Source organism: Sphaerodactylus townsendi, linkage group LG11, assembly GCF_021028975.2.
Source record: "Sphaerodactylus townsendi isolate TG3544 linkage group LG11, MPM_Stown_v2.3, whole genome shotgun sequence".
Taxonomy (NCBI): Eukaryota; Metazoa; Chordata; class Lepidosauria; order Squamata; family Sphaerodactylidae; genus Sphaerodactylus; species Sphaerodactylus townsendi.
The window spans coordinates 8,434,325-8,457,628 of record NC_059435.1 but is presented as its reverse complement, the minus strand read 5'-3'; the positions used below and the strand labels follow the sequence as shown (position 1 = coordinate 8,457,628).

The following is a 23,304-nucleotide window of genomic DNA, read 5'->3' as shown; positions in this document are numbered from 1 at the left end:
GACGCCTTGTTCCTCCGCCCGTTTAGTCCAGGCTGACCAAACGCTTGTCGCGACATTAGAGTTTGGTTAGCGGGGTAAGGGAAATGCGAGGAGCTTACACCGTTTACAGAGCAATGAGGACTGCATTTGAGCGGAAACAAGATCTGATAACAAGGCACACAATCAAGACATGAGAGCTGGCCTGTAGCACCTCCAACCATTCCCTTGGCAGCCAGCCCCAGAGGGCTGACCTGCTGGAGACGGGCAAAACATCACACTTCACAGATTGGGTACAATTTCTTGCAACTCTACGTAAAGCAATGCGGGGTATCAGGAAAGATCAAAGCGATACATATATTATGTACACTCTCCACGCTTTGGTGATTCAGTCAATAAGCGGCATGGACATTATCTAGAGCGGCTTTAATGGGATGCTTGACTGCTTTCGGAGGGCAGGAGCGTCCAGGGCAGTGGCTTGGAGTTAGTGGATCTTAACGCAGGTCACAGTCCAGCTGGCCAATAGTGCAGAGGAATATCCAGATCCTGACCCACAAAGGGAAATTCGGCGAGGAAGGGCGGGCTCCGGCCGGAGAGGGCGGTCGCGCTCCCGAGCCGGCAGGAGGGATTGAGAAGCGGGTGGGAGGCGATGGCGGCGGTGTCCGGGCTTCCTGGGGTGGAGCCTGGGTAGGTAACTGGCGAAGGTGGGCAGAAGTCCGGCGGCAGATAGGCAGGCGGGGAGATGCAGTACTAACCCGAAAACTGGAGCATGCGATAAATTAAACAGTAAGACGTGGTTACACCAAAGCTACAGTTCGGTGACTCTCACGAGCAGCAAAGGTCCTGGAAAAGGCGTGGTTCGGATAACATGCAAGTGGCTGGAGGGCAGCCGGAGAGGTTCCAAGAGTTGGCTCCATGGTGGGATATTCCCGGCTGCTTAAGTTCAAATTCCGGCGGGAGGCGTTAGAGGAGGAAGGAGGATGGCGTCGAGATAGAAGGATCCTGCAGGGGTGACCGACTATCACAGTGGGGAGTTAGCTGGTATTAGTAGCTGCTGATGGCTGTAAAATCCACAGTGATAGCCTGAAGGCTGCAGCTTTGGAATTCTTGAAGTCTAAAGGCGTGGTCGGCTGTTCTGCTGAGGCAGCCGGGTTGGGGGGGGGATCTTGGGGTGGATTCTGATGCGTTGATTGCAGAGCCTGCTGAGGCTGTGGGATGGGGTGCTCCGAGAGCCTTGTTCAGGTCCTCCGTGGTGGCTGGCCTGGCTTCAGCTTTAGCATCGTTCCTCGGACCGGTTAGGACATGGGGCTGGAATCCATAGAAGGGCCTGTAGGGAGAAAGGATCGAGGCATACCCCTTCCCCAGGTTATGAGGGGCCGGTCCCATGCCCAGGATTCACGTTCAGGAGAGTTAGCTGTAGACCTTAGGCAAGTGGGGAGGGGGTCTGACTGCCTCGAAGTGTCTTTCTATGGTGGTGGCCTGTTGTCCTGATGGTAGGTGGGGCAAATTTAGATGATTAATGGTGAAGAGTACCTCCTTTGAGACTGGTTTGTTGTATGTGGCCTTAAAATGGGGGGGAATACTCCCTCTCTTTAGTTTGTCTGGCTAAAATCTCTTTTGAAGTTGTGATTTGCCCTTTCAACGCATTAACACTGGTGCTGTTGTGAGGGAATCCCGATGTGTGCTCACGATTCCCCAATTGTTACAGAACTGGAGCAAACAACGCGGAAAGAATATCTTGTGGCGTTATCCGTTTTAAGCGGAGGGGCTGCCCATGGCGGGACTATGCTGCATAAAGAGGTGCTGGATGGCGTGATTGGTGGTCTCACCTCGGAGTGGTGTAGCCCAAACGCATTACCCAGTGGGCATCTATGGTTTACATGTAGGTGCTTCCCAGGGGGGGGCTGGGAGGCAGGGACCAGGGTTACGTCCATTTGCCACAAGTCATTTGCCAGGGCCCTCTCGGGTTTACTCGAGTGCAATGAGGGCACGAGCGCGTGAGCATCGAGCCAGGGATTTAGCGATACAGACTGCGCCTGGTTGAGGGGATGTTACAGGATGCGGTGAAGTGCTTTTGCCCCTGGTGGAAAAAATCGACCTTGACTAGGAAGGGTGGGAAAAGGGTGGAGAATGTAAGGTGTCGCTAGTTCATGCGGCTGGTTTCCTGCGCTGAGGGGCCTGGGAGGCGGCGTGTGGCTGCGCCATGGCCTAATACAAAAGTACTGGGAGGTTCTGGATGCTAGAAATTTCCGTGAAGCGTCAGGGAAAAAGACTCATAGAGTTTGGAGTGGGTCCGAGGGGGGGGCCACGTAGAGCTCCGGGTAGGTGGGCAATTACGATGCGCCACGTACATCAGGGAAGTCGACCAGAAGGTTGAAAGGTTGGGGAAAATTTGAAAAGGCCAGGATGGCCGTAGGGCGAAGCCTCGCTCCGTTGAGCGTGTGGAGAGCTTGGAAGTGTAAAAGCCGGTCTGCCATTGACCATTCGTTGAAATGCAGTGAAGCCGGCACGCTGCCCCGTCGGCCGGCGAAGATGGTGAGAGCCTGGAGGCAGGGGGCCAGCTAAAGGCTTCGAATAGGACAGGGTGGGAGTGGGAGGAGGGGGGGGGGGCCCGAGGTCACCAGGGGAGATGAAAGGTCTGCAGGCCTCTAGATTTCAGCCAGCTGGGAGGGGTGAGGAGGCATTCAAGAGGTGTTGGAACTCTGTCCTGTTTAGAGGCATGGACGATCTTTTCGGGGTCCCATCCCACCGGCACCAGAAGTCGTTGGCCCTTTTGGTTGATCAGGAATCTAAATAAAAAGCTGGGCCCAGTGTGGAGAGAGATTTTTCAGCTGGGCACATGAGGCAAGGTAAAGCCATTCGACAAAAGGAAGGTTTGTATGGCGTGGTGTACCCTAGGACTCGGTAGGGAAGAGGTGAGGTGTTCAAGAGGAAGAAGCGAGAGAGGTTGATCTTTGGGGGACTCCCGATCCACCGCTCCCGGGCCTAGGACCTCCTTTACTGCTCCTCGAAAAGGTGTCCCTTGTGCTTCTCTGGAGTGAGTTGGATCTTGTCCCCTGGTTACACTAACGGCGGGGAATGCGCGAAAACAGGGGGGGCTGAGCAAGGGGGGGTGGTGAGGCGAAGAAGGGGCGGGACTCCAGTTGGAGGGTTCCCGAGCAGCTGCTGCCGACTGGAGGCGTGGCAGTGTCTGGGATTTGGATCGGTATGACAGGGGCGGAGTAGGAGTGGAGGAACTTATGCCCCAGATACAAAATGGCCGCCTCGTTCCTCTGCACCTTTTGAGGGCCGATGTGCGAGAGCCTGACTGTTTTAAGCGTGTGGAAGCTGGCAAGCGTCACCCACTCTTGAGGGGATAGTGCGGCCCAGCGGCTACTAGGATATCATCCATGTAGTGGATGATCATAGCTCCAGCTTTTGCGCCTTGAAATAGGGAACTAGGGCGTGATGGGCCGAAGAATTGACACAAAGGTGGGGCTGTTGAGCATCCTGGGGCAAAGACCTTCCATTATCTGGCCGTGGGCTGCTGATGATTAAGCACCGGCACCGTGAAAGCGAAATGTACTCGGTCCTTCAGGGGAGAGGGGGATACAAAAGAAACAATCCTTCAGGTCGCAACAACCGGGACCTGGTAGTCCTGAGGGATAGGTTAGGGTTGGGTAAACCAAGCATTGAAGAAGAGACCCATGGGCTGGATACAGGCATTTACTGCTCTGAGATCCTGTAGTAATCGCATGCACGGCCACTCTTCTTTTATTACAAAGACAGGTGTGTTCAGAGGCGGCGTTGAAATCTCAATGTGGCCTGCCCGGTCAGCTGCTCCTCTACGAAGTTGGTGCATGGCAACTCAGTTTCTTCTCTGGGCGGCGGCCACTGTCTCTACCCATACTCGAGATGGCCGTGGTCCGCACGTGAGGGGCAGTGGGCGCCGGCGCTCTGTTTCGAGCTCTCCACTTGACCATGGGGAGGCGATGGCTTCCGTCGCCCGATTTCCTAGGGGTTTCGGTCGCGACCTGCTCCTCCCGAGGCGCCCAAATGTGTCCCGGCGGCCACTGATCAGGCCGCTTCGGACCCGCCGTCGATGGCCCGTGCTGAGGCTCCGCACCCTGGGGTTCCACCTGGGCCTCCGGGCTGTGGAGTGGGGCGGAAGGATGCTCTTGGGGCGTAAAGGCCCGTGGCGTCGCGGCTGCCCTCGTGAGCCGTTCCTGCAGGATGCCGCCCACATTGTTGGGGTGTCTGCGGCGGGCTCCGGAAAGCGAAAGGAGGTCCGTGCCCCCTGTAACAAGGGATAGTTTTTTGCTTAAGGGTGGAGAAGGCTTGGGGGCCGGGCCTTTGCTGGTCTTCTCCCCTTTGGGGGAGAACCCCTTTAGGTGCTTGGTCGTAGGCCCCCCCCCTACTGGAGCAGCCTGAAATCCCTGGAAGTGTCGGACCTGGTGGCAATTAGAAACACTTGCCTCGGGGCTGTTTCATGGCCGGTGGAAAGGGCTGCTCGGTTAGGAGTCAGCTGTGGTGGTAGAAGGACCCGATATCCTGGCAAGCCTTTAAGCATCGGCCAGTTCAGGGTCAACTTACCTAAGCGGTGATAGCGCTTAGAAGGCGATTCAGCCGGAGGCTCTCTTTGGCCGAGGCGGCTTAAGGAGTTCGCCCTGGGCCTCCTCGTTGTCAACCTGCCTCTTGAGAGCCTCCCCTGGAGTCTGCTCACGAACTTCGGTAGGGTTCTTGGGGTTTTTGCGGATGGCAGAGAAGCTCTGTGTGGGCTGGCCAGAACTGGGGACCCTGACAAGCGCCTTTGTGTTTAAGCGCCTCAGAGGCGACATCGCAAGGGTGGCCTTCTTCAGGTAAGGACAATCTGACTATTGGGGTTACTGAAGGCATCGAAGCCGTAAAGTTCTTGCGCTGGCGGTGTAGGCGCCGCCCGGGCGGCCGCCCTGCTAAGGCATTGCTATGGAACTCGGCTCTCCCAGATCGCAAATGCGGAGCTCCAGGAGCATCGCGGAAGAAGCTGACCTTCCAGTAAAGTCGGGGACCATTAGGGTAGCTCCTCATGACCGCTTCTTCGCCACGCATGCTCCTCACGTAGGGGTGGTAACATCGCCACGTCCCTTACCGGCACCTAGCGAAGCTCGGTGAGGATTTTGCATAGCTCAGGGGGCGGTGCTTTCGACAACCGGCGGGAATCTATGCCATCCTCCCCACGGTATCTGTGGAGTGGGCCGGGGCTGTGCAAGAATCTCAGCATGATCTTCCGTCCAGTGGTCTCTTTCTTCTCGCGAGATCGTGGGCATAATACGTTCCTACTAAGAGTTTTGAAACCAGCGCCATTACGTGGGCTGGCCGGAGGTGCAGTGACTTCGGAAAAATGAAGGCAGAGTAGAGAGGGAGAAGTGACGAGCGGAGAGTTTCGAAATGGGTGAAGGAGGACGAGGCGCCCAAGTTTAGTGGATAGAGAAAATTCGAGGTCAAAATTGAAGGTGAAAGATCGGAAGGAGGGCTGACCTACAGCAAGGGAGTACGTGATCTGCAGAGCTGGGATGCACAGAAAACATTGCTCTCCGCGTCAGTAGCAGCGCACATCGCCGCTGAGGCCTCCATGTGTGTGTGAAGATTAAGCCCGATGTTTTCCCCAGTCCTTACGATCCAATCGTCCCCCCCCCCCTCTGGGTACCCATGGACACTGAGCTTCAATCTCCTCAACCAATTTGCGCGAGCTCCTTCTCCTTATGGGGACCCTGCCGCATTTAAGCTAACGCTTCTTTCAGTTGATCCAGCGTGCTTGTCATAAGCCCTGCTTTTGGTAAAGCTCCCCATACTCACCCGGTGTTCCGTCGGACGAGAGTGTCTAGGACGCAGCTGTTGTCTCTGGATGCGCCCGATCCAGAGGACAGGCTGATATCAGAACGGGGAGTCCCTGGATGCTTCGATCCAGCTGGACTTGATATCAGCGGCCCTTCCCCGAAGCGACGGTGAGCAGGTGGAGGTTACCGAGGATGCCCCGGTTTCGCTTCAGCTTGTAGTCGCACTCCACCACGCCGGGTCAGCTGTAGAAGAAGCGCAGACGAGACGCGGAGATAACATCTGGTGGAGATACTGCCAGCAGCGGGGAGGCCGGAGGAGTCCGTGTTCCTAAGCGAATCTCCCTGTCTGCCGGTTCCTGGCACCTTTATTGTTACTCATCTATCGAAGGCGTGTAGGAGTGGGAGGACTGGGGGGGGGATTCCGAGGAGAGCGAGAATTCGGCCCGAGATCATCAGGTGATGCATGATCTCATCTGGCTCACGTCGCAGAGGAGAAGAGCCGCATTGCAGCGTCTGAGCCTAATCCTCACCTGGGGCAAGATCATTGTCCCTGCGCCCGGTGATTGAGGCCAGTACAGTTCCACTTTAACCGCGTGACTCATGGGGGATGAGGTGGGGGAGTGCGATCGCTTACCCGGCAAGGTCAGCGAGAGGTCCGCTGGCGCAAGCTAACGTTCTACTACGGCACTGCTGGGTCGGCAGTGCACTACTACAAACCACCAAGGAAAGCTTGGCGGAGGAAGACAGTGGCAAACCTTCTGCACTTCTCACTTGCCTCGCAAGCCCACTGCTGGGGTTGTCATAAGTCGATTGCGATTTGATGGCAAATGCACAAGCAGGTTTTTGTATTGTTTCAAAAACCTGTATTTTGAGCAATGACAGTGGAACAAAAGAAGTGAAGAAAGTAACTTCTTGGAATGAGGTAACATCATTCCAACCCTCCCCCTGCCCCAAATTTGGGGGGGAGGGGAAGTAAAGAAAGTAACCTTTTCTAAGATCTCCCCCCCAGCCCCCACCACACATGTTCTCTGTCTCCAGGCTATGGCAGCTGATATGAGGGACAGCAGTTATTTGTACCATGGCCAACAACAGGTATATAAATCCAAGGAGAGAGAGCACATGGTTCTGGCTTCTTCCAATTAATACAGTTTGCTCTACTTACTGCAAAGTTGCTCTGCGCTGCGTAATGTAAAGGGGTTGCTCCTTGGCTGTCAGATGGGATGGTCCCAGACTTGTTTCTTTCTAAAAGAAGGTGGACAATCTGTGTGTGACCTAAGGAGGGGGAACAAAATGGCAGAAACCAGGTCCTAAGCTCATTATCCCAAGGTATGTGTTCTGGACGCTACAGAATTCATGGCATTTGCATGCACTCGCCCTTGTTTCTCTCCTTCAACTCTTGCCCTTCTGTCTTTGGTTTCCTCCTTACTTTGGAAATTTAACTTGCATACTCTTCACTGCAGGGACCTGCATGTTTTGTTTGTACTTAGAGAACTCTGGAAATCACTGTATACAAGAACTGCCTTTGTCAAGATTCAGGTTTTACACAGAGACTAGCAGTAAAGCCCGCTGTGGCAAGAAATACAGCGGGTTCTAGACAGGGTGGAGGGTGAGGGCGGCTGTGTTTTGCTGAAGGAGAGCATCACAGAGAGCAATGGTCAAGTGAGCGGTGAGTCGGGGGTAGGCTTGGTCTCTGGGGGTTGGCAGAGGGTGGGCAGGGGAATGGGGAGGGAGGTGCCAGGCCAGGGGTGAGGGTGGCTGGCTGCCCATGCTCTGCCAGGCTCAGCTTGGACACTGGGGTGAGGGGGGTGTAGGCAGGGAAATGGGGAGGGGGTGGCTGTCGCTGCCCCACCAACCCGGCTTGGTCTTTGGGGTTGGGGGAGGGCAGGCAGGGGAATGGGGAGGTTGGTGCCAGGGCCAGTAGGGCAGCCAGCGGTAAACAGCTGCTGCACCACTGGCCTGGCTTCCCACCAATCGGCGTGCAGGTCTCACTTGCACGGCTGGAAGTGAGTCCTGCGCATCAATTGGTGGGAAGTGAGTCGTCGTGACATTTCATCCCTTAGGGAATGATATGTTAGGATTTTAAGAACATAAGAACTAGCCTGCTGGATCAGACCAGAGTCCATCTAGTCCAGCTCTCTGCTACTCGCTGTGAAAGCAATGGCCTTCTGCTGCTGCTGCTGCTCCCGAGCACCTGGTCTGCTAAGGCATTTTCAATCTGAGATCAAGGAGGATCAAGATTGATAGCCATAGATCGACTTCTCCTCCACAAATCTGTCCAAGCCCTTTTTAAAGCTATCCAGGTTAGTGGCCATCACCACCTCCTGTGGCAGCATATTCCAAACACCAATCACACGTTGTGTGAAGAAGTGTTTCCTTTTATTAGTCCTAATTCTTCCCCCCAGCATTTTCAATGGATGCCCCCTGGTTCTAGTATTGTGAGAAAGAGAGAAAAATTTCTCTCTGTCAACATTTTCTACCCCATGCATAATTTTATAGACTTCAATCATATCCCCCCTCCGACGTCTCCTCTCCAAACTAAAGCGTCCCAAAGAGGTGGAAGAGGCAGAGATGCTGTGGATGACAATTTTATAATTTCTATAGTTTCACGTACCATCAAAAACAGTGTGATGAACAAGCTAAAGAACTCTTAACAGTACTACTCCACTAACATTATAAAACAACAGAACTGCCAGCCCTGCCTACTCTTCTGTGTTACTTCTATCTTCTGTCTCTTTCTCTAATAATCCTCTCCCAGATCTCACGTTTCTCCTGCCCTGCTTCTAGCTCTGCCCTCTATTTGCCCTTAAAGACATTTTTCCTAGCCAAGTGTCTGCAGCCTTTTTGCAGTCAGCAGACTCCCAATTTAGCAAAACCAACGCTCCACAAGACGACCTGGCACCTGCGTCAAAACAGAACACAGAAAGTTTGCCATTTAGCATTTACCCAGTAAAGCTGCCCAATGAAGCGGTGTTCGAAATAAGTTGTCGTAAGAAGTCACGTTGCAGCCTTCATAGGACGTCAACAAATCAACCAGAGCCACGTTCCCGTCAGCAACTGCGAAATGGAGCGCCGTTCGTCCTTCGTAGTCTTGCCAGTTCAACAAAGACTCAGTGGGAGCAGCATCCTATTATACAAAAATTCCAAGCAAGTAAGCAACAGTGATCTTTTTTTAAAAATGCAGGGGCTACGCAATGTTAACAATGAGCACTGATTCCGCAGACCAATTGCAAGACAACAACCAAAAGAAGAGCTTTTAAGAGCTAAATAGCTAGAGTCCAGCTGTATCCACTCATCATCACATATCTAATAATGATGAGTGACACTCAATGAGGATTCAACTGGGGGGCATCCAGGTGAACCTGCCACGATATCTTAAAACCCAAAATTAGCAAGTGGTCCAATTATGTCTGCACAGGAAGAAACTGAACAAAAAAGGAACCCACCAGACAGCTTGTAGGCAGAGACATTGCAAGAACACCTACCAGGATCTTAGCTGCCATTTTGCAATGCCTAGGCCAGGAATGGCCAACCTATGGCATTCCAGATGTTCATGGACTACAATTTCCATCAGCTATATACCAAAAACAAAAAGCCAAAATAAAGATAAATGGGGAACTATCAGAATCATTTGAAATACTAAAAGGTACAAGGCAAGATTGCCCCCTTTCCCACTTGTTATTTATCTTATCTTTGGAGCCCCCATTGATAAATATTAAAAACGATAAGGAAATAGAAGGAATAAAGGAAAAAATATGAATATAAGATTAGAGCGTTTGCAGATGACATAGTGTTATTTACGAATCCAACCAAAAAATCAATAAGAAAACTGAAAATGGAGATTAAATTATTTAGTGAGGAATCAGGATTAAAGGTGAATGAAACTAAAGCGAAAATGATGTCCTTTAACATAAGAGAAACAAAACTAAAAGAATTAGAGGAGGAGCTAAAATTTACTAACGTTAATAAGGTCAAATATCTCAGGATAAATTTAACCAAATACAATATCTCATTATTTGAAAATAATTACGAAAATGAACGGAAAAAAATTAAGGGAAAATTAGAAAAATGGTCCAAATTAAATCTATCATTAATGGGGAAAATAGCATTAATCACGATGGTTGTTTTAGCAAAAATGAATTTCCTCTTTCAAGTTATCCCAATTGAAGTACATAAGAAATGTTTTAAAGAATGTAATAAAGACTTGATGAAATTTATTTGGTTGAAAGGAAGACCTAGGATAAGTTATAAGGTGATGTGTGATGAGGTTGGGAGAGGAGGTTTAGGTTTACCAAATTTAGAATTGTACTATAAGGCAACAGGGATGTTGTGGTTTAAGGAATGGGTTTTATTAGAGGATAAGGAGTTACTTAATTTGGAAGGGATGGATCTTTTTTCGGCTGGCACTTCTATATTTGGTGCGCATAGGGGAAAGAATATAAATAATTTATGAACCATTATATAAGAAAATCTATTTTCTGAATTTGGGAAGAATATAAAAGGAAAAATATTAAGGTGACTCCAGGATGGCTAGCACCATTAGAAGCGATTAAGATAAGGACAGATGAACCTCACAACACATTAAGATATAGTGAATTAATTAATTATCGAGAAGGCGAATATAAATTAAGAGACGGACAAGAAATTAAAATAAACGATCAAGATTGTCATTGGTTCCAATACCAACAGCTTAAAGAAAAATTCAAATTGGATAAAATAAAAGGTTTTGAGTTGAAAGGCTGTATTATTAAAAATGTACAAAGAATCTCAAAAAGGAATAATTAAAAATATTTAAAAGTACATTGCAAGCAGAATTGATGGATAAACAAGTAAAACAATGCATGATTAAGTGGGCATTAGATCTGGGAAGAGAAATCAATATGGAAACATGGGAAAGAACATGGAAGAAAAGTATTAAATTTACTAAGGCTGTAAGAATACAAGAAAATTATATTAAGATGCTTCATAGATGGCATTTATATCCCAGTAAATTGGCTAAGATATATAAGAATTATTCGGATAACTGCTGGAAATGTCAATCTCAAAAAGGTACATATGTACATGCTTGGTGGATATGCTCATTTGCCCAAAAAATATTGGAACGGGAATCCTCATGGGAATCGTACTCCATGAACATCTGGAGGCCCAGAATTGGACACTCCTGCTTTAAAGTACATACTCTGAAACTCTTGTTGGTATTTTAGATGCTACTGAACTCAAGTCAAGTTAGTCTGTTAGGGTTTTGGGGAGTATCAGCCCCCTGTGGATATAGACCTGTAAAACATACATCCACACTGTCACTTTTTTCTGAAGCATTTTGCTGATTAAAATCACTCTCCTTCACAGGGACTTAGATGTCCTGGTTGGTTCAGTTCAAACTCAGGATGCTACTGGAGTCCCATCTGATCCTAATTGTATGAAGAACACATTGGCACTAAAGGAAAAAAGTTAAAATATAATTATTTTAACACAAAGCCTCACCAAAATGCATCTGACCGTGTGAAGAGCACTTGGGTCCTTGTGGTTTGCCGCCCAGTGAAGTGGGATTTTGCCTTCAACATCTGGGATCCCAATATTAGAGTCATGTTTGATTAAAAGTTTCACATGCTCCGGATTATTGTAATAAGCACTCCAGTGAAGAGCAGTTTGCTGGGAGAAAGGAAGATGTACAGATACTTTAAAAACATTCTAATGAAACAACCCTGACAATCTCTTTGTGGTTTTTTAAAAAAAACTCTTATACCCTATAACAAATGTTTAGGACTTTTTAAACTAGATTACAGAAGATGTCTCACATTACATTAAGCTTTTGTAAAGTTCAAAGGTTGAGGATTACTCAGAGTGAGGAAAGGACTGATTCCTGGCTTGTTTCTGCTTAATCACTTCATATTATCTTGGGTTTGGATCCGGTGGGTTCATTTCACTAGCACAGGGGTCTGCAACCTGCGGCTCTCCAGATGTTCATGGACTACAAATCCCATCAGCCCCTGCCAATTGGCCATGCTGGCAGGGGCTGATGGGATTTGTAGTCCACGAACATCTGGAGAGCCGCAGTTGCAGGCCCCTGCACTAGCAGAAGTGGAAAGAGGTTTTGCACATTTTTCAAAAGAGACTCCTTGGGCTGGAGGATTGTTCTTCGGTTAGAACAGGGGTCTTCAAACTCTGGCCCTCCAGATGTTCATGGACTACAATTCCCATCAGACCCTGCCAGCATGGCCAAGTGGTAGGGCTCATGGGAATTGTAGTCTATGAACATCTGGAGGGCCAGAGTTTGAAGACCCCTGTGTTAGAGGAAGAGATCAGCAAAATCGAACTCATGATTTCCAGTATGCTGTACACAAAATCTAATCAGAGTTCATTGGAATCATCTAAGAAAGTGGTGGCTGAAATCCTGTGCAATCGCAGTCATTCACAGTTTTAAACAATTTTTAACTGCAGAAAAGCACTATCGGCTTTGAGAACTGGAAACTTACCAGGAAAGCAAAACAAATGTCTGTACCTTATTTTTGTCCTGTGTATCGATCTCTCCTGGTGCCATGTATTTTAGCAACAGAACTAGGCATTTTGTACTCTTGTGCCGGGTAGTTAAATGCAAAGGCGTAATTTCTTCCAAATCCTTCTTCAACCAGTCTGCTCTACGCGCAAGTAGAAGTTTCATAAAGCGATAGTTGCCCTAGATAATTCAACAGAAGGGCAAAAGGTGGAGGCTCATTAAAACTATGTAAGTATTTTTAGTTATTAGCTTCACAACTGTCCAGACAAGCAATAGCAGTGTTATTTGGGGGTGGGGGGAGAGTGTTTCCTGGAGGGGGGAGATTTCTTGTGCCAGTTCCGGTTCTTTAGATCTGCTTCTGCAATTTGAAATGAACTCCATCCATACACTGCATTTGCATATATTCCGCTCACACAAGGAACCACAAAAAAGAAGTTTCATATAAAAATTTGAAGCCAGTTTTTTGTTAACACGTTACGCCGATGGCACACAATACTATTAATGTGAAAATAGTTTTTAAAATGAAAATAGAAGCCAAAGAGCTGTGATTTCTTTCCTTTTAGATATTGTTTAAGTTACAGTCCCTACTGAATTGCTTTCTGACTTTGCAATCTGATCTTATTACACTTTGTTATACATCTTACTGTTCTTACAGCATTGTTCTAAATTTTCAGATCCACCTTGAGTCTCAGCCAGAAAAGTGGACTGTAAATAAATAAGGACCATCTGCTGCCTGCTCTCATGGAGGACGAAGATTTGGCTTCTGCCTCAGCAGTGTTTTCAAGTGAGGGACCATGCACACTCCCATAGAAGTGAATGGGTGCCCCTTGATCTTGCTTGAGAAAGCAAAGCCCAAACAGAATGGACAGGGAATGCCCTAAATGAGAAGCTGGGTGCCATTGTGTTCACGCATGTCTATGCTTCGGCTGGAAATGGCTTTATTTTATTTTTAATTTAGACTACCTCGGAATGTCAGTATCCCAAGACAAGAAGAATGGCTGTGAGGTCTTCAATCTGGCTCATTTAATTTTGAGAGAGCATCGCAAAGGAGAGGCGCAAGTGGGAAGAGCTGCAAGTTTGGCTGAGCTATTTCTTCAGATAAGAGCTGCATCCCAGATGGACCCGGCTGCCACGTGTTCCACAGAAGGCACACTCACACAATTTCTTTTTGATAGGCAGGAACACTTAAACGCGTGAGTGGGATTCACAGCTGTGAGCCATGCGGCTGGCCCCCACACGGGCCAGGGCCTTTACGGCTCTGGCCCCGGCCTGGTGGAACGCTCTTCCTCCAACTGTCCAGGCCCTGCGGGACCTTGGTGAGTTCCGCAGGGCCTGTAAGACGGAGCTGTTCCTCCGGGCCTTTGGAGGAACCGGCCGCTGATGGTGCCCCCTTCCCGCCCCCCTTTCATGGCCCTCTACCTCATGGCCCTCTACATCTGGGACCTGCCATTCCTCCCTCTTGGGGAGAGGATTTTGAATATGGAGCTGCTGGACGCCATTTATATTTATGCTAGTATTTTTGTATTGTATTTATGAGATTTAGCTTTTACTGTTTCATCGCTGCTTTTAAAGATTTAGCCATTTTATGTTATATTATGTTTATTGCTGTACACCGCCCGGAGCTCCTCGGGGATAGGGAGGTATAAAAATCTAATTAATAAAATAATAAAATAAAATAAATAAATACAGATAAGTGAAACATCTCCACAATGGAAGGCGCAGCCTCGGTTGTCCACAATACACAGAATCCCACTGAAGACCAAAATCACGATCTGAACAGCTAGGGGGAAAGGGTGAACAAAGCCACGGAACGGGCCCACGATTTATGGAAATGACAGCGCATCAAGGACTTGTATCTTCAGATGTTCTTTTCTCTTGTGATCACAACTTTGTTGAAAAGAGATTCCATATATAGATTCTGATGAGACCTAGGTTGATTCCCCACTTAAAAAATGAAACTAGATACAAACCGGGAAGGTTTGATCACGTGCCTTTTGAGCACAGTTTCAAGGTCCACACTGCAGCTTCTGCCCCATAAGCGGCAGCAACGCAGCAGCCAGGCAGGAGTACTCACTGTTGGCGGATCAAACACACGATCCGCTCAGGTGCTATCCTGATTGGCTGCTGCGTTGTGCTGGGGTGGGAATTTTTTTAAATTTTCAAACTGATGGATCCACGTTTCTGTGAGCATATGCAGAACAACCCTATGCGGTTGTGGATACGTGGATACGATGTTTAGCGTTTCATTGTATTGCCTTTTACTCAGTGAAGCATTCAAACTGGCCCCACGTTTCGTTTAGACGTGGATCTTTGCTCTGCGAAATTTTTTTTAAAGGGCTGTGCACGCATCCCACACAACCCGCTGCTTTCTGATTGAACGAAAGGCTCCATGTCACTACCAGCGGCGGGAAAAATGAAACCAGATTCACTCCCGAAATTCCACACCGCTCCACATTCAGCGTGCGTTTTTCAAAAGGTCTACTCTCTTCCAGGTTCTGAAATAATGTGCGCTGGGGGGGGGGGGGGGAAGAGCGGCGGAGACAGGGTCAATCTGAGCTGGTGTAGTGGGGAGTTCTGCTGGAAACCTGGATATTTTCTGTGATGAGCACGCATCTAATTGTGAGTGGGGAATCGACCCTAGTGTGGCGTAAGTGGTTAAGAATGGTGGACTCTAATCTGGGAAACTGAGTTTGATTCCCCACTTCTCCAGGCAGGCAGTAGCAAACTACGTCTGAAAGTCTCTTGCCTTGAAAACTCTATGGGATCACCATAAGACAGACAGACACACACACACACAAGTAGTACTGCTCATGCTAAAAATGTTTACAAAATTGTTAGCATCACACAAAGCAAACATTTTAAAAATTCACTTTTCTATTGCATGCTCTCTTTCTAAAATGTAATATAGTAATTATTTTAATTAATGCCAAACATTTAATTATCAGTATACTAATCCTCCAATGCTTAGCACGGTTATTTGAAAGATCAGTTGAAATCGGTGGGAATTCGTCCAACACACAATTGGAAGGCTGAGGTTTATATGTAACTTTGTAGAGAGGAATACATTCCTTCCCAAGCAGCAACACTGAGAACCCTCTAGCTGAAAGTGTTTTCCCAAAGGGTGATTCTTGGCTTAGCAAGTTCTTCCAGTTACTCTCTTAGGAAAATATCCCATTACATCCCCTTAGCGCATCATGCTCCCCAAAGGGAGTATTGAAAACCCCACTCAAGTATGTCTTTGTTATTTCCCCCCCAGTTTAGCCCACTGCTTCGCTACACTTGCATTATCTTTCTTGCTTCTTGTACTCTGTCTTCAACAACAGGAAAAATACAATCTCGTTTTGAAGCACAGAAAGCCTTTGTCCAGACAAACATGCAATTCTTTTTGAATTTTTTTTGTTTTCAATAAATAATACTAGGAGGCCAAGAATATCTTTTGATTGACTTCTGACTACATGATGATAAATTTGCATCTACTGAGCTGATGTTTTGTGTTTGGCTTGATTTTAGTAGTGACGACAGAGAGGAGTTTTTTTGCTTTTCAAAAAAAATTGTTTTAATTAATAACAGAATTTATCATTTCATCTTTAATTCAGAAAAATTGATTCATTCTGGGAATATTTATTCAATTTATTCAAATTCCTGTAAGTAGGTTTGATTTCAAAGTAAGCTATTATGCCGTTCGAGAGAAATTGTTCGGGAGACTGAGTGTATGATTAACAGACCAGCCTTCTATAAGCTAATTACCCCCAGATGGTCTCGCATATTTTCACATGTGCTACAGTACTTCTAGGTAATAATGTGCCCCAATTCAAATAGTTCCCCTGTAAGGTTAGGGCACTCTCCCAGAAAGCAACATTTTGCAAATATTTTTTTACCATCTTTGGTTATTGTTTTGTTGGCAATAGCACCCCTGTACTAAGGCTTCCTACAACAATACTACCTATGAAGAGCGACATCAGTAACTACCAACTTTTCGACTTCCACTGCTGAATCTTTACACTATTAGCATATTAGAAAGATATCCAATTAATGGACAGAACAATGTACGTTACAAGGACTCTCCTGCCCAGCTTCCATTGCTTCCGCTGTGCTGAGTCTCTGATTTTGAAACCAAGCACAATGATGAGCAGACCTGATGGCGGACTTTTCTTAACCGTCTAAGAGCACAATCCTGACTGCCGCAGTGGGCAGAGGTGGTGTGGTGAAGGCAGAGCTGCACTGTCACCAAACGTAAGCTCATTAAGCCCAATAGGGGCTTTCCAGCAGCAGGGAGGCTTTTTTGTGTTTTTTGCCTTCCCACACTGCCAGAAAGCCCCCTTGGGAACAGCAGGGCAGAATGACTGTGGCGCTGCGTCCGGCCCTTTGGATGGAGCTGATTCCACCCACCTTTGCTGCTGGTTCCACCCACCTTTGTCTCCTGCTGGCTACCATCCCTGTTGGTGAGGGCCCAAGGCTCAGCGGTAGAATGTCTGCTTGGCATCTCCAGATGAGGATCAAAAGTAGCATGAAAGGCCGCTGCCTGAAACCACTGGAGAGCCCCGGCCGGTCTCAGTGGACAGTAGTGACCTGGATGGACCAACTGCCTAATTCCATATATGGTAACTTTATCTGCTGCTACCTTCTCTCTCAGTTGCTACCTCTTTTCCACCACTATGTTACTATTCATGTCTACCTTTGTTTCTACATAAGCTGTGTTTAGGATCACGTTGACGAAGCTGTGTAGAAGAAGACTTTATTTACAGTCAATGACCAAATATATTACAAATCTCCAAAATATCTACAACAAAACAAGAATGCAGATCTCTCTCTCGTATTCCAGCACTATCCATCTATATATCATTATACTTTGTAGACACACCAAACAGCATAAAATTACTAGACAAAACAGAAATATCTAAGGGGAATGCCATATTCAGATCATTTTTTTCTTTTTCATAATGAATAAACAGAATTTTGCTACCAGTTTAGTAATATTCTCCTTCTTATCTTGTAATAGTTTTTCACAACAAACTTTATCAGAACAATATGTCATCTTGTGTAGTAGATGTGACAGGCATTTTTTCCTTGCCTCCTCATAAAGGGGACACTTTAATAACATATGCTCTATAGTTTCTACAGACTTCAGAGAGCAAGAACATAACCTTGCAGACAAAGCTGTGTAGGATTAGGATCATTTCTACTATTGTAAGTTTGCACGGTGCTCCATGAGGTTAACACCTTGGATACAACAGTAAAGCAAATAAGGCTGACAGAATGAAGAATCTTTACAACAAAATCTCTACCACTGTCCATGTGATATGGGGGAAATAGAGACCCTGACACATATTTTCTTACGATGCCCCACTCACAAAGAAATGAGGGCAAATCTGTTTGTCTCTCTTCCAACAACAATTTTTCTTGGCCCCGAGGAATGTGCCATGAAAAGTCTACTAGAAGATGCCAATCCTAATATTACCAGAGAGGTGGCAAAAATTTAGCGCTTATGTTGTTAAAAGGCGTGGACAAGTAGGGCAATAAGGATATGAAGTCTGGATCACTAATTTTATCTTTTATTCAAATTTTATTCCAGTTTTTAACTTGAACTTATATTAGGGTTTGGACAGTCTTTGGAAACAGGTTACCTCAATTTTATTTTGTATTTGGTCTGGAAATGTACAATGTGGATTTTATATTCTACATTTGATACCTTCTGGTCTTTGACCGAAATAAAAATATATTGATTGATTGAAATCTCTACCATTTGCCATTTTTAATCAGCACTTAGGAAACTAGCGGGAAAGTAAAGAATACATCCTAAAAAAGGAAACATCAAATTTCCTGCCACCTTTCCTTTAATGCTTGATGAAGATAATGCAACTCCTCTTGAATGTACTGCTAAGGAAATGTAAATATTTCAGCGCTGATAACCCCTTTCAGCAGCGCCATTAATCCTGACATTGGACCTAAATCTTAACAAAAGTACCGGTTTGGCAACGTCACCTTTACCACCCTAGATTCCAAAGAAAACTCTCAGGGCACAAAAGAGAACTCAGCTGAATAGCGACTTTATTTGCCAGTTTCCAAGTCGAAAGTGCCCACTCGTCTGGCAAAGCATCTTAGGTACCGTGTCAGCCAAGAACATCTCTGTGACTCGAAACCTGTTCTGGTGATCGACTGGGGTTTCATTGAAAGCAAGGCAGCATCTTCAGCTGCCAAATGGCTGAGCTGTTGCCATATTTCTCCTCCAAAAGCCCGCAGCAACCTCGTCTTTGTTCCCTTGGTTTCCATAGGAATAAACTAAGCCATCAAGTGGAGTACAGCGAAAGGGTACAAGTACCAACGTGAGGGAAGAGAGGCCATTTCTCAGTGTAACTTTAAAAAGGAAAGTGGACCTCTGACTTCTGAGCTCACCCATCACAATTGGTGTCGGCTTTCTTTTCTCTGCCCTGCTCTCTGTTCAACAGCCTCTGCTTAACTCGTCTCAAACACTGGCCGCTTCCATTTCAGTCTGCTACCAGAAAAACGCAGTAAATGTTTGGCCTGCAAGTTAACTTCGCCTCTGTTACCGGCGGCTCGTTTTTCCTCCACTGTTTTGAGAGCAGTTCAGGCAGAAGCTTTTCAAAACAACTAATCTCTCACGCATCTCGAACCAAAAATATAGCTATTCACATATAAACACAAGAGCTCTTACTGACTTCAAATGCGTGTTTATCTCAAAAGGATATTTCGGAGATCTATCCTATAACCCTTTTTTTTAAAAAGCCTTCCAAAATTAAAATGATCTCAGGGCAAAATACAATCTAGAACGGAGTGCTTGTCAATCAATCAATCATTTATTTACAGTCAACGACCAGTACAACAAAACAAATATGCAGAGTGCTTGTCTAGGGTGACCATCCGTCCCGATTTTCACGGGACACTCACGGCAAGGTAGAGTGTCCGGCGTCACTGGGCTTATGCCATTGTCCCGGATGCGGACAATGGCCCGCAACAACACACTGCGCCTTTTGGCGCCTCGGTCAGGAAACAGGGGAAGCGCCCCAGAAGCACACTGCGGCACCGCCTTGATGTCTTCTGAAGCGCTTCTATTTTCCTGACTTGAGCGCCGAGCAACTTCTGCTTTACTTGCTCTATGACTTTCGTGCGCAACATCTTGTCGCTGACACGCCACTCTCCGTCCTGGGCCGGAAAGGTGACCATCTGGTCACCTTATGCTTGTCATACGTATGCACATGCGGACAGGGTTCCTGGATCTAATTAGACGTCATAGACCGGCCCTCAAGAACCAACAGACAGTCCGGACACAGTGATTCAGCAGGTGCAGGTGTTTAATGAGTGCACAAGGCTAGGAACAGAGACAGCACGCATACCGGTAACCATAAACACAGCAGCTGCCACCAAGATGGCCTCAGCTGCAGTAAACCTCTGTTATAGCCGTAGCTACCATTCCTAATGCAGTGGTGGCAAACCTTTGGCACTCCAGATGTTATGGACTACAATTCCCATCAGCCCCTGCCAGCATGGCCAATTGTGATCCATAACGTCCTGAGAGCCAAAGGTTCACCACCACGGCCCTAGTGCAATAACCTCTTGCAGCTGGGTTACTCTAGTCTGGCTCCTGTAAGAATTTAGCATCCAAGTCAGCTCGCCCCATGGCTGCTAACCTGCTACTGTGTCTCCTCTGCTGTAACGTAGCATGCAGTCTCCTCCGATGTTGCTCCTGGGCCACTGGAGACAGGAGGAGGCAGGGGTGATGGGACTGGCAGGGTCCCTTCTGGCTCATTGTGAAGAGGCTAAAGAGCCTCAGAGCTAAGCCCCGGCTGGGGAATCTCAGAGCTTGGATCTGGCTGTGGATCCCTGTGTAGGGGTGAGCCAGCCCGGGCAAACAGAGGCTTCAGACGGCTGCACAGGAATACCTGAGCCATCTGTTCGCCTTCTGGGCACCTGCGTTCACCTGTCACAAGACCCCCATGACTCTCACGGGTCACCAAGATGCCCTGGACAAAGGGACCAAAGCTACATACCCCAGGTATGGATTAAGCCCAGACAGAACGTTTCCTCCCATGACGTCACTTGGCCCTATGGATTCATGTATTGTGCAACGTTCTCCCTTCTCGCATGCCCAAAACCCTTAATAAAAGGTGCCAGGGACACCAGCTCGGCAGATTAGCCAGATCCATCGATCACGCTACATCGCCACTGGCCTCTCTCCACCCGGATGATGTCATCGCGTCTCGCCTATTCCTTGCGCCGCCCGTAACGACTTCATCCCTGTGTGCACACTCTGTCTGAGCCTCTGGACCTGGTCCTGCGGGGACTAATGACCGGTCAGGCTCTGCATTTACAGGGGGTGCCTGGGGATCTGGCACCAAAACGGCCCCCTCCTCTTCACCTGAGTCTTCCTCTCAGGGATCCCCAGCTAGACCAGGCTGAGCCATAACACTAGAGGCCACAATCCAGCCACAATAAACCACCATATTTAGCTGGGTTTCCCCATTGTGAACAGTGGAAAGTAAGATTCCTATTGCTCCCTGGACTGTCGCTTTCCTGCATGCTCCCTGCCTTGCCGATAATTCAGAGATGTTTCACTGAAATTTACAAGAATTATTCCTAGCAACTTCCTTATTAATAGTGGGGAAACACAGGGTTTGGCCCAGACAAACATTTCTAGGGGTACAAAGACATCCAGCCATATTTTTCCCCACCTTTCTCTTTCTGCAAAAGTCCAAAATGCTCCTGGAAATCTGGTTTCTTTGCCTCACAGAAACATTAGTCTGTCTCCAAGCTGCATTCTGCTTCCAAGTTCAAAATAATCAGTTACAGGGCAGTTGAGACAAAAGACCAGCAAGGATAACTGTGAAGTGTTTACAAGATGTTATTTCAATCCAAATGCAACGAATTGACAGAATTTCACTGACTGAGTGGCAGGAATGCTTCTATAATAATGTAATAGTAATAGCACGATAGACCTTTTATTCCAGCGTTTGGGACTCTTTAGTTTGGAGAGGAGACGTCGGAGGGGGGATATGATTGAAGTCTATAAAATTATGCATGGGGTAGAAAATGTTGACAGAGAGAAATTTTTCTCTCTTTCTCACAATACTAGAACCAGGGGGCATTCATTGAAAATGTTGGGGGGGAAGAATTAGGACTAATAAAAGGAAACACTTCTTCACGCAACGTGTGATTGGTGTTTGGAATATGCTGCCACAGGAGGTGGTGATGGCCACTAACCTGGATAGCTTTAAAAAGGGCTTGGACAGATTTATGGAGGAGAAGTCGATCTATGGCTACCAATCTTGATCTGCCTTGATCTCAGATTGCAAATGCCTTAGCAGACCAGGTGCTCAGGAGCAGCAGCAGCAGCAGGCCATTGCTTTCACATCCTGCATGTGAGCTCCCAAAAGCACCTGGTGGGCCACTGCGAGTAGCAGAGTGCTGGATAGATGGACTCTGGTCTGATCCAGCAGGCTAGTTCTTATGTTCTTATGAATAGTAACTATAATTGCTGACTGGGCCTTTGATTTCATATTCACTCCAAATTATAATATTATATGGGAAGAAGAGGAACACTACACAAAGCTTTGCCATTAGCAAACATTATTTGACTAGGTGGATCCATCACATGCATCCAACTTGACTCGATGCTTCCTGGCTCATCGGGCACACGGAAGGATTCCCAAGAGGGGGTGATCAGCAGTCTCAACAAATATATTGACAAGGCCCATCGCTGTACCCCAGACAGCTAATCTACAACTGCTTTATTGCACCACCACATCAAAATGTAAATATAAAGCAACAAGTCAAGGCATGAAGGAAACCCCAACGTATGGCTGCTTTAAACATACTCATGCCAGCTACACCCAGAAGAGACGGGATCGCGCAGCAGGGCAGGCTGAAAGAACAGCGGCAGGGGAAGGCATTCCAGGCCCAGGGGGGCCAGGAGAGCAAGAGAATGGGAAAACAAGAGAAAAGCCAGGTGTCACGGGCTGGCCACAAAGGAGGCACGAGGCAAAGTGCAGGGAACACTTACAGCTTTACTGATACAAAACAATCAAAGAAGCTCACCGCTCCGTTGGTGAAGCAAAGGTCACACAAACTAAGTTCCCAAGAACCAGTTCAGCAAAGACCACAAGGTTCAGAGCAGGGTTCAGAGCAGGGCAGCCATGAAGGTGAGCTGTTGTCATCTGCAAAAGCATGAAGCCGCAACCAGCCCTCTTTATCCATGTGGGACTAATTGCCAAGCTTCAGGGAGCCAAGTCTGTGAGCACTCACATCTTGCTTAGGGAGCCGAGTCTGTGAGCACTCACATCCTGTGAGCAGCCAGTCTAGCTGATCGCCGGTGCTGTCAGGTCCTGCCACAGCCATTGCTGGCGCTGCTCTAGCAGGGTAGGGGAACTAGGAAGACTGCAAGGCTGCTCTGGAACAGAAAACAGATTTTATTTTATTTTTTTAAAAGCTCACTTGTCTTATTTTCATTGATTGATTGATATTAACATAATTGTACTTCAGGAAAAAAATAGCCAAAGATGCTTGTCAGTGAATGGACCATGTAACAAAATGTGAGGCCTGCAATCCAACAGCAGAACTGAAGTCAAGAATTACAGAACAATGTGTGTTCACTATGTATTACTACTTTGTTAGTTCACCCTGAGAGACCGATGACGCAACTATATTCAAAGTCAGAATGGAGCTTTAAAAAGATTGGAAGAAAACATGAAAGTACTGGAATGCAAGGGTTCAGTAGCGACAGCATTGGACTCAGTAAACAAATTAGGTTTATTCCAAAGCCCACGCTTGACTATTAGATATATGAAAACTTTTCTTAGGACTGCACCATAGGTTATCTTGCAATACACTCCTATGCAGAGTTACGATTGATTTCAATGGGCTCAGAATGGAATAACTGTGTAGGCCTCCTGGTATCAGAATTTGCTCATTTTTCTCTTCCCTTCCCTCTTCCTTTTGTGTTACACGTGTTAAATTGCAGCCAGTCGTTTTGTATTTTGAACCATTTTGAATGCAGTGGCAGAAAGGTGGTCAATAAACTGTATGAAATAG

The 23,304-nt window shown here is 47.2% G+C and overlaps 1 protein-coding gene across 1 annotated transcript in view; it reads right to left on the bottom strand.

Moving 5' to 3' along the window:
- INVS (inversin) overlaps window positions 1–23,304 on the bottom strand; it is a 119,813-nt gene that overhangs the window by 59,500 nt on the left and 37,009 nt on the right. Inside the window, exons 4-11 of the mRNA XM_048510425.1 lie at window positions 12,268–12,441; window positions 11,250–11,417; window positions 8,715–8,895; window positions 6,934–7,043; window positions 5,791–5,862; window positions 3,888–4,391; window positions 2,328–2,519; window positions 528–726 (exon numbers count right to left, since the gene is read on the bottom strand). Coding sequence (XP_048366382.1) covers window positions 528–726; window positions 2,328–2,519; window positions 3,888–4,391; window positions 5,791–5,862; window positions 6,934–7,043; window positions 8,715–8,895; window positions 11,250–11,417; window positions 12,268–12,441 — 1,600 coding nt within the window. The remainder of the gene's footprint in view (window positions 1–527; window positions 727–2,327; window positions 2,520–3,887; window positions 4,392–5,790; window positions 5,863–6,933; window positions 7,044–8,714; window positions 8,896–11,249; window positions 11,418–12,267; window positions 12,442–23,304) is intronic.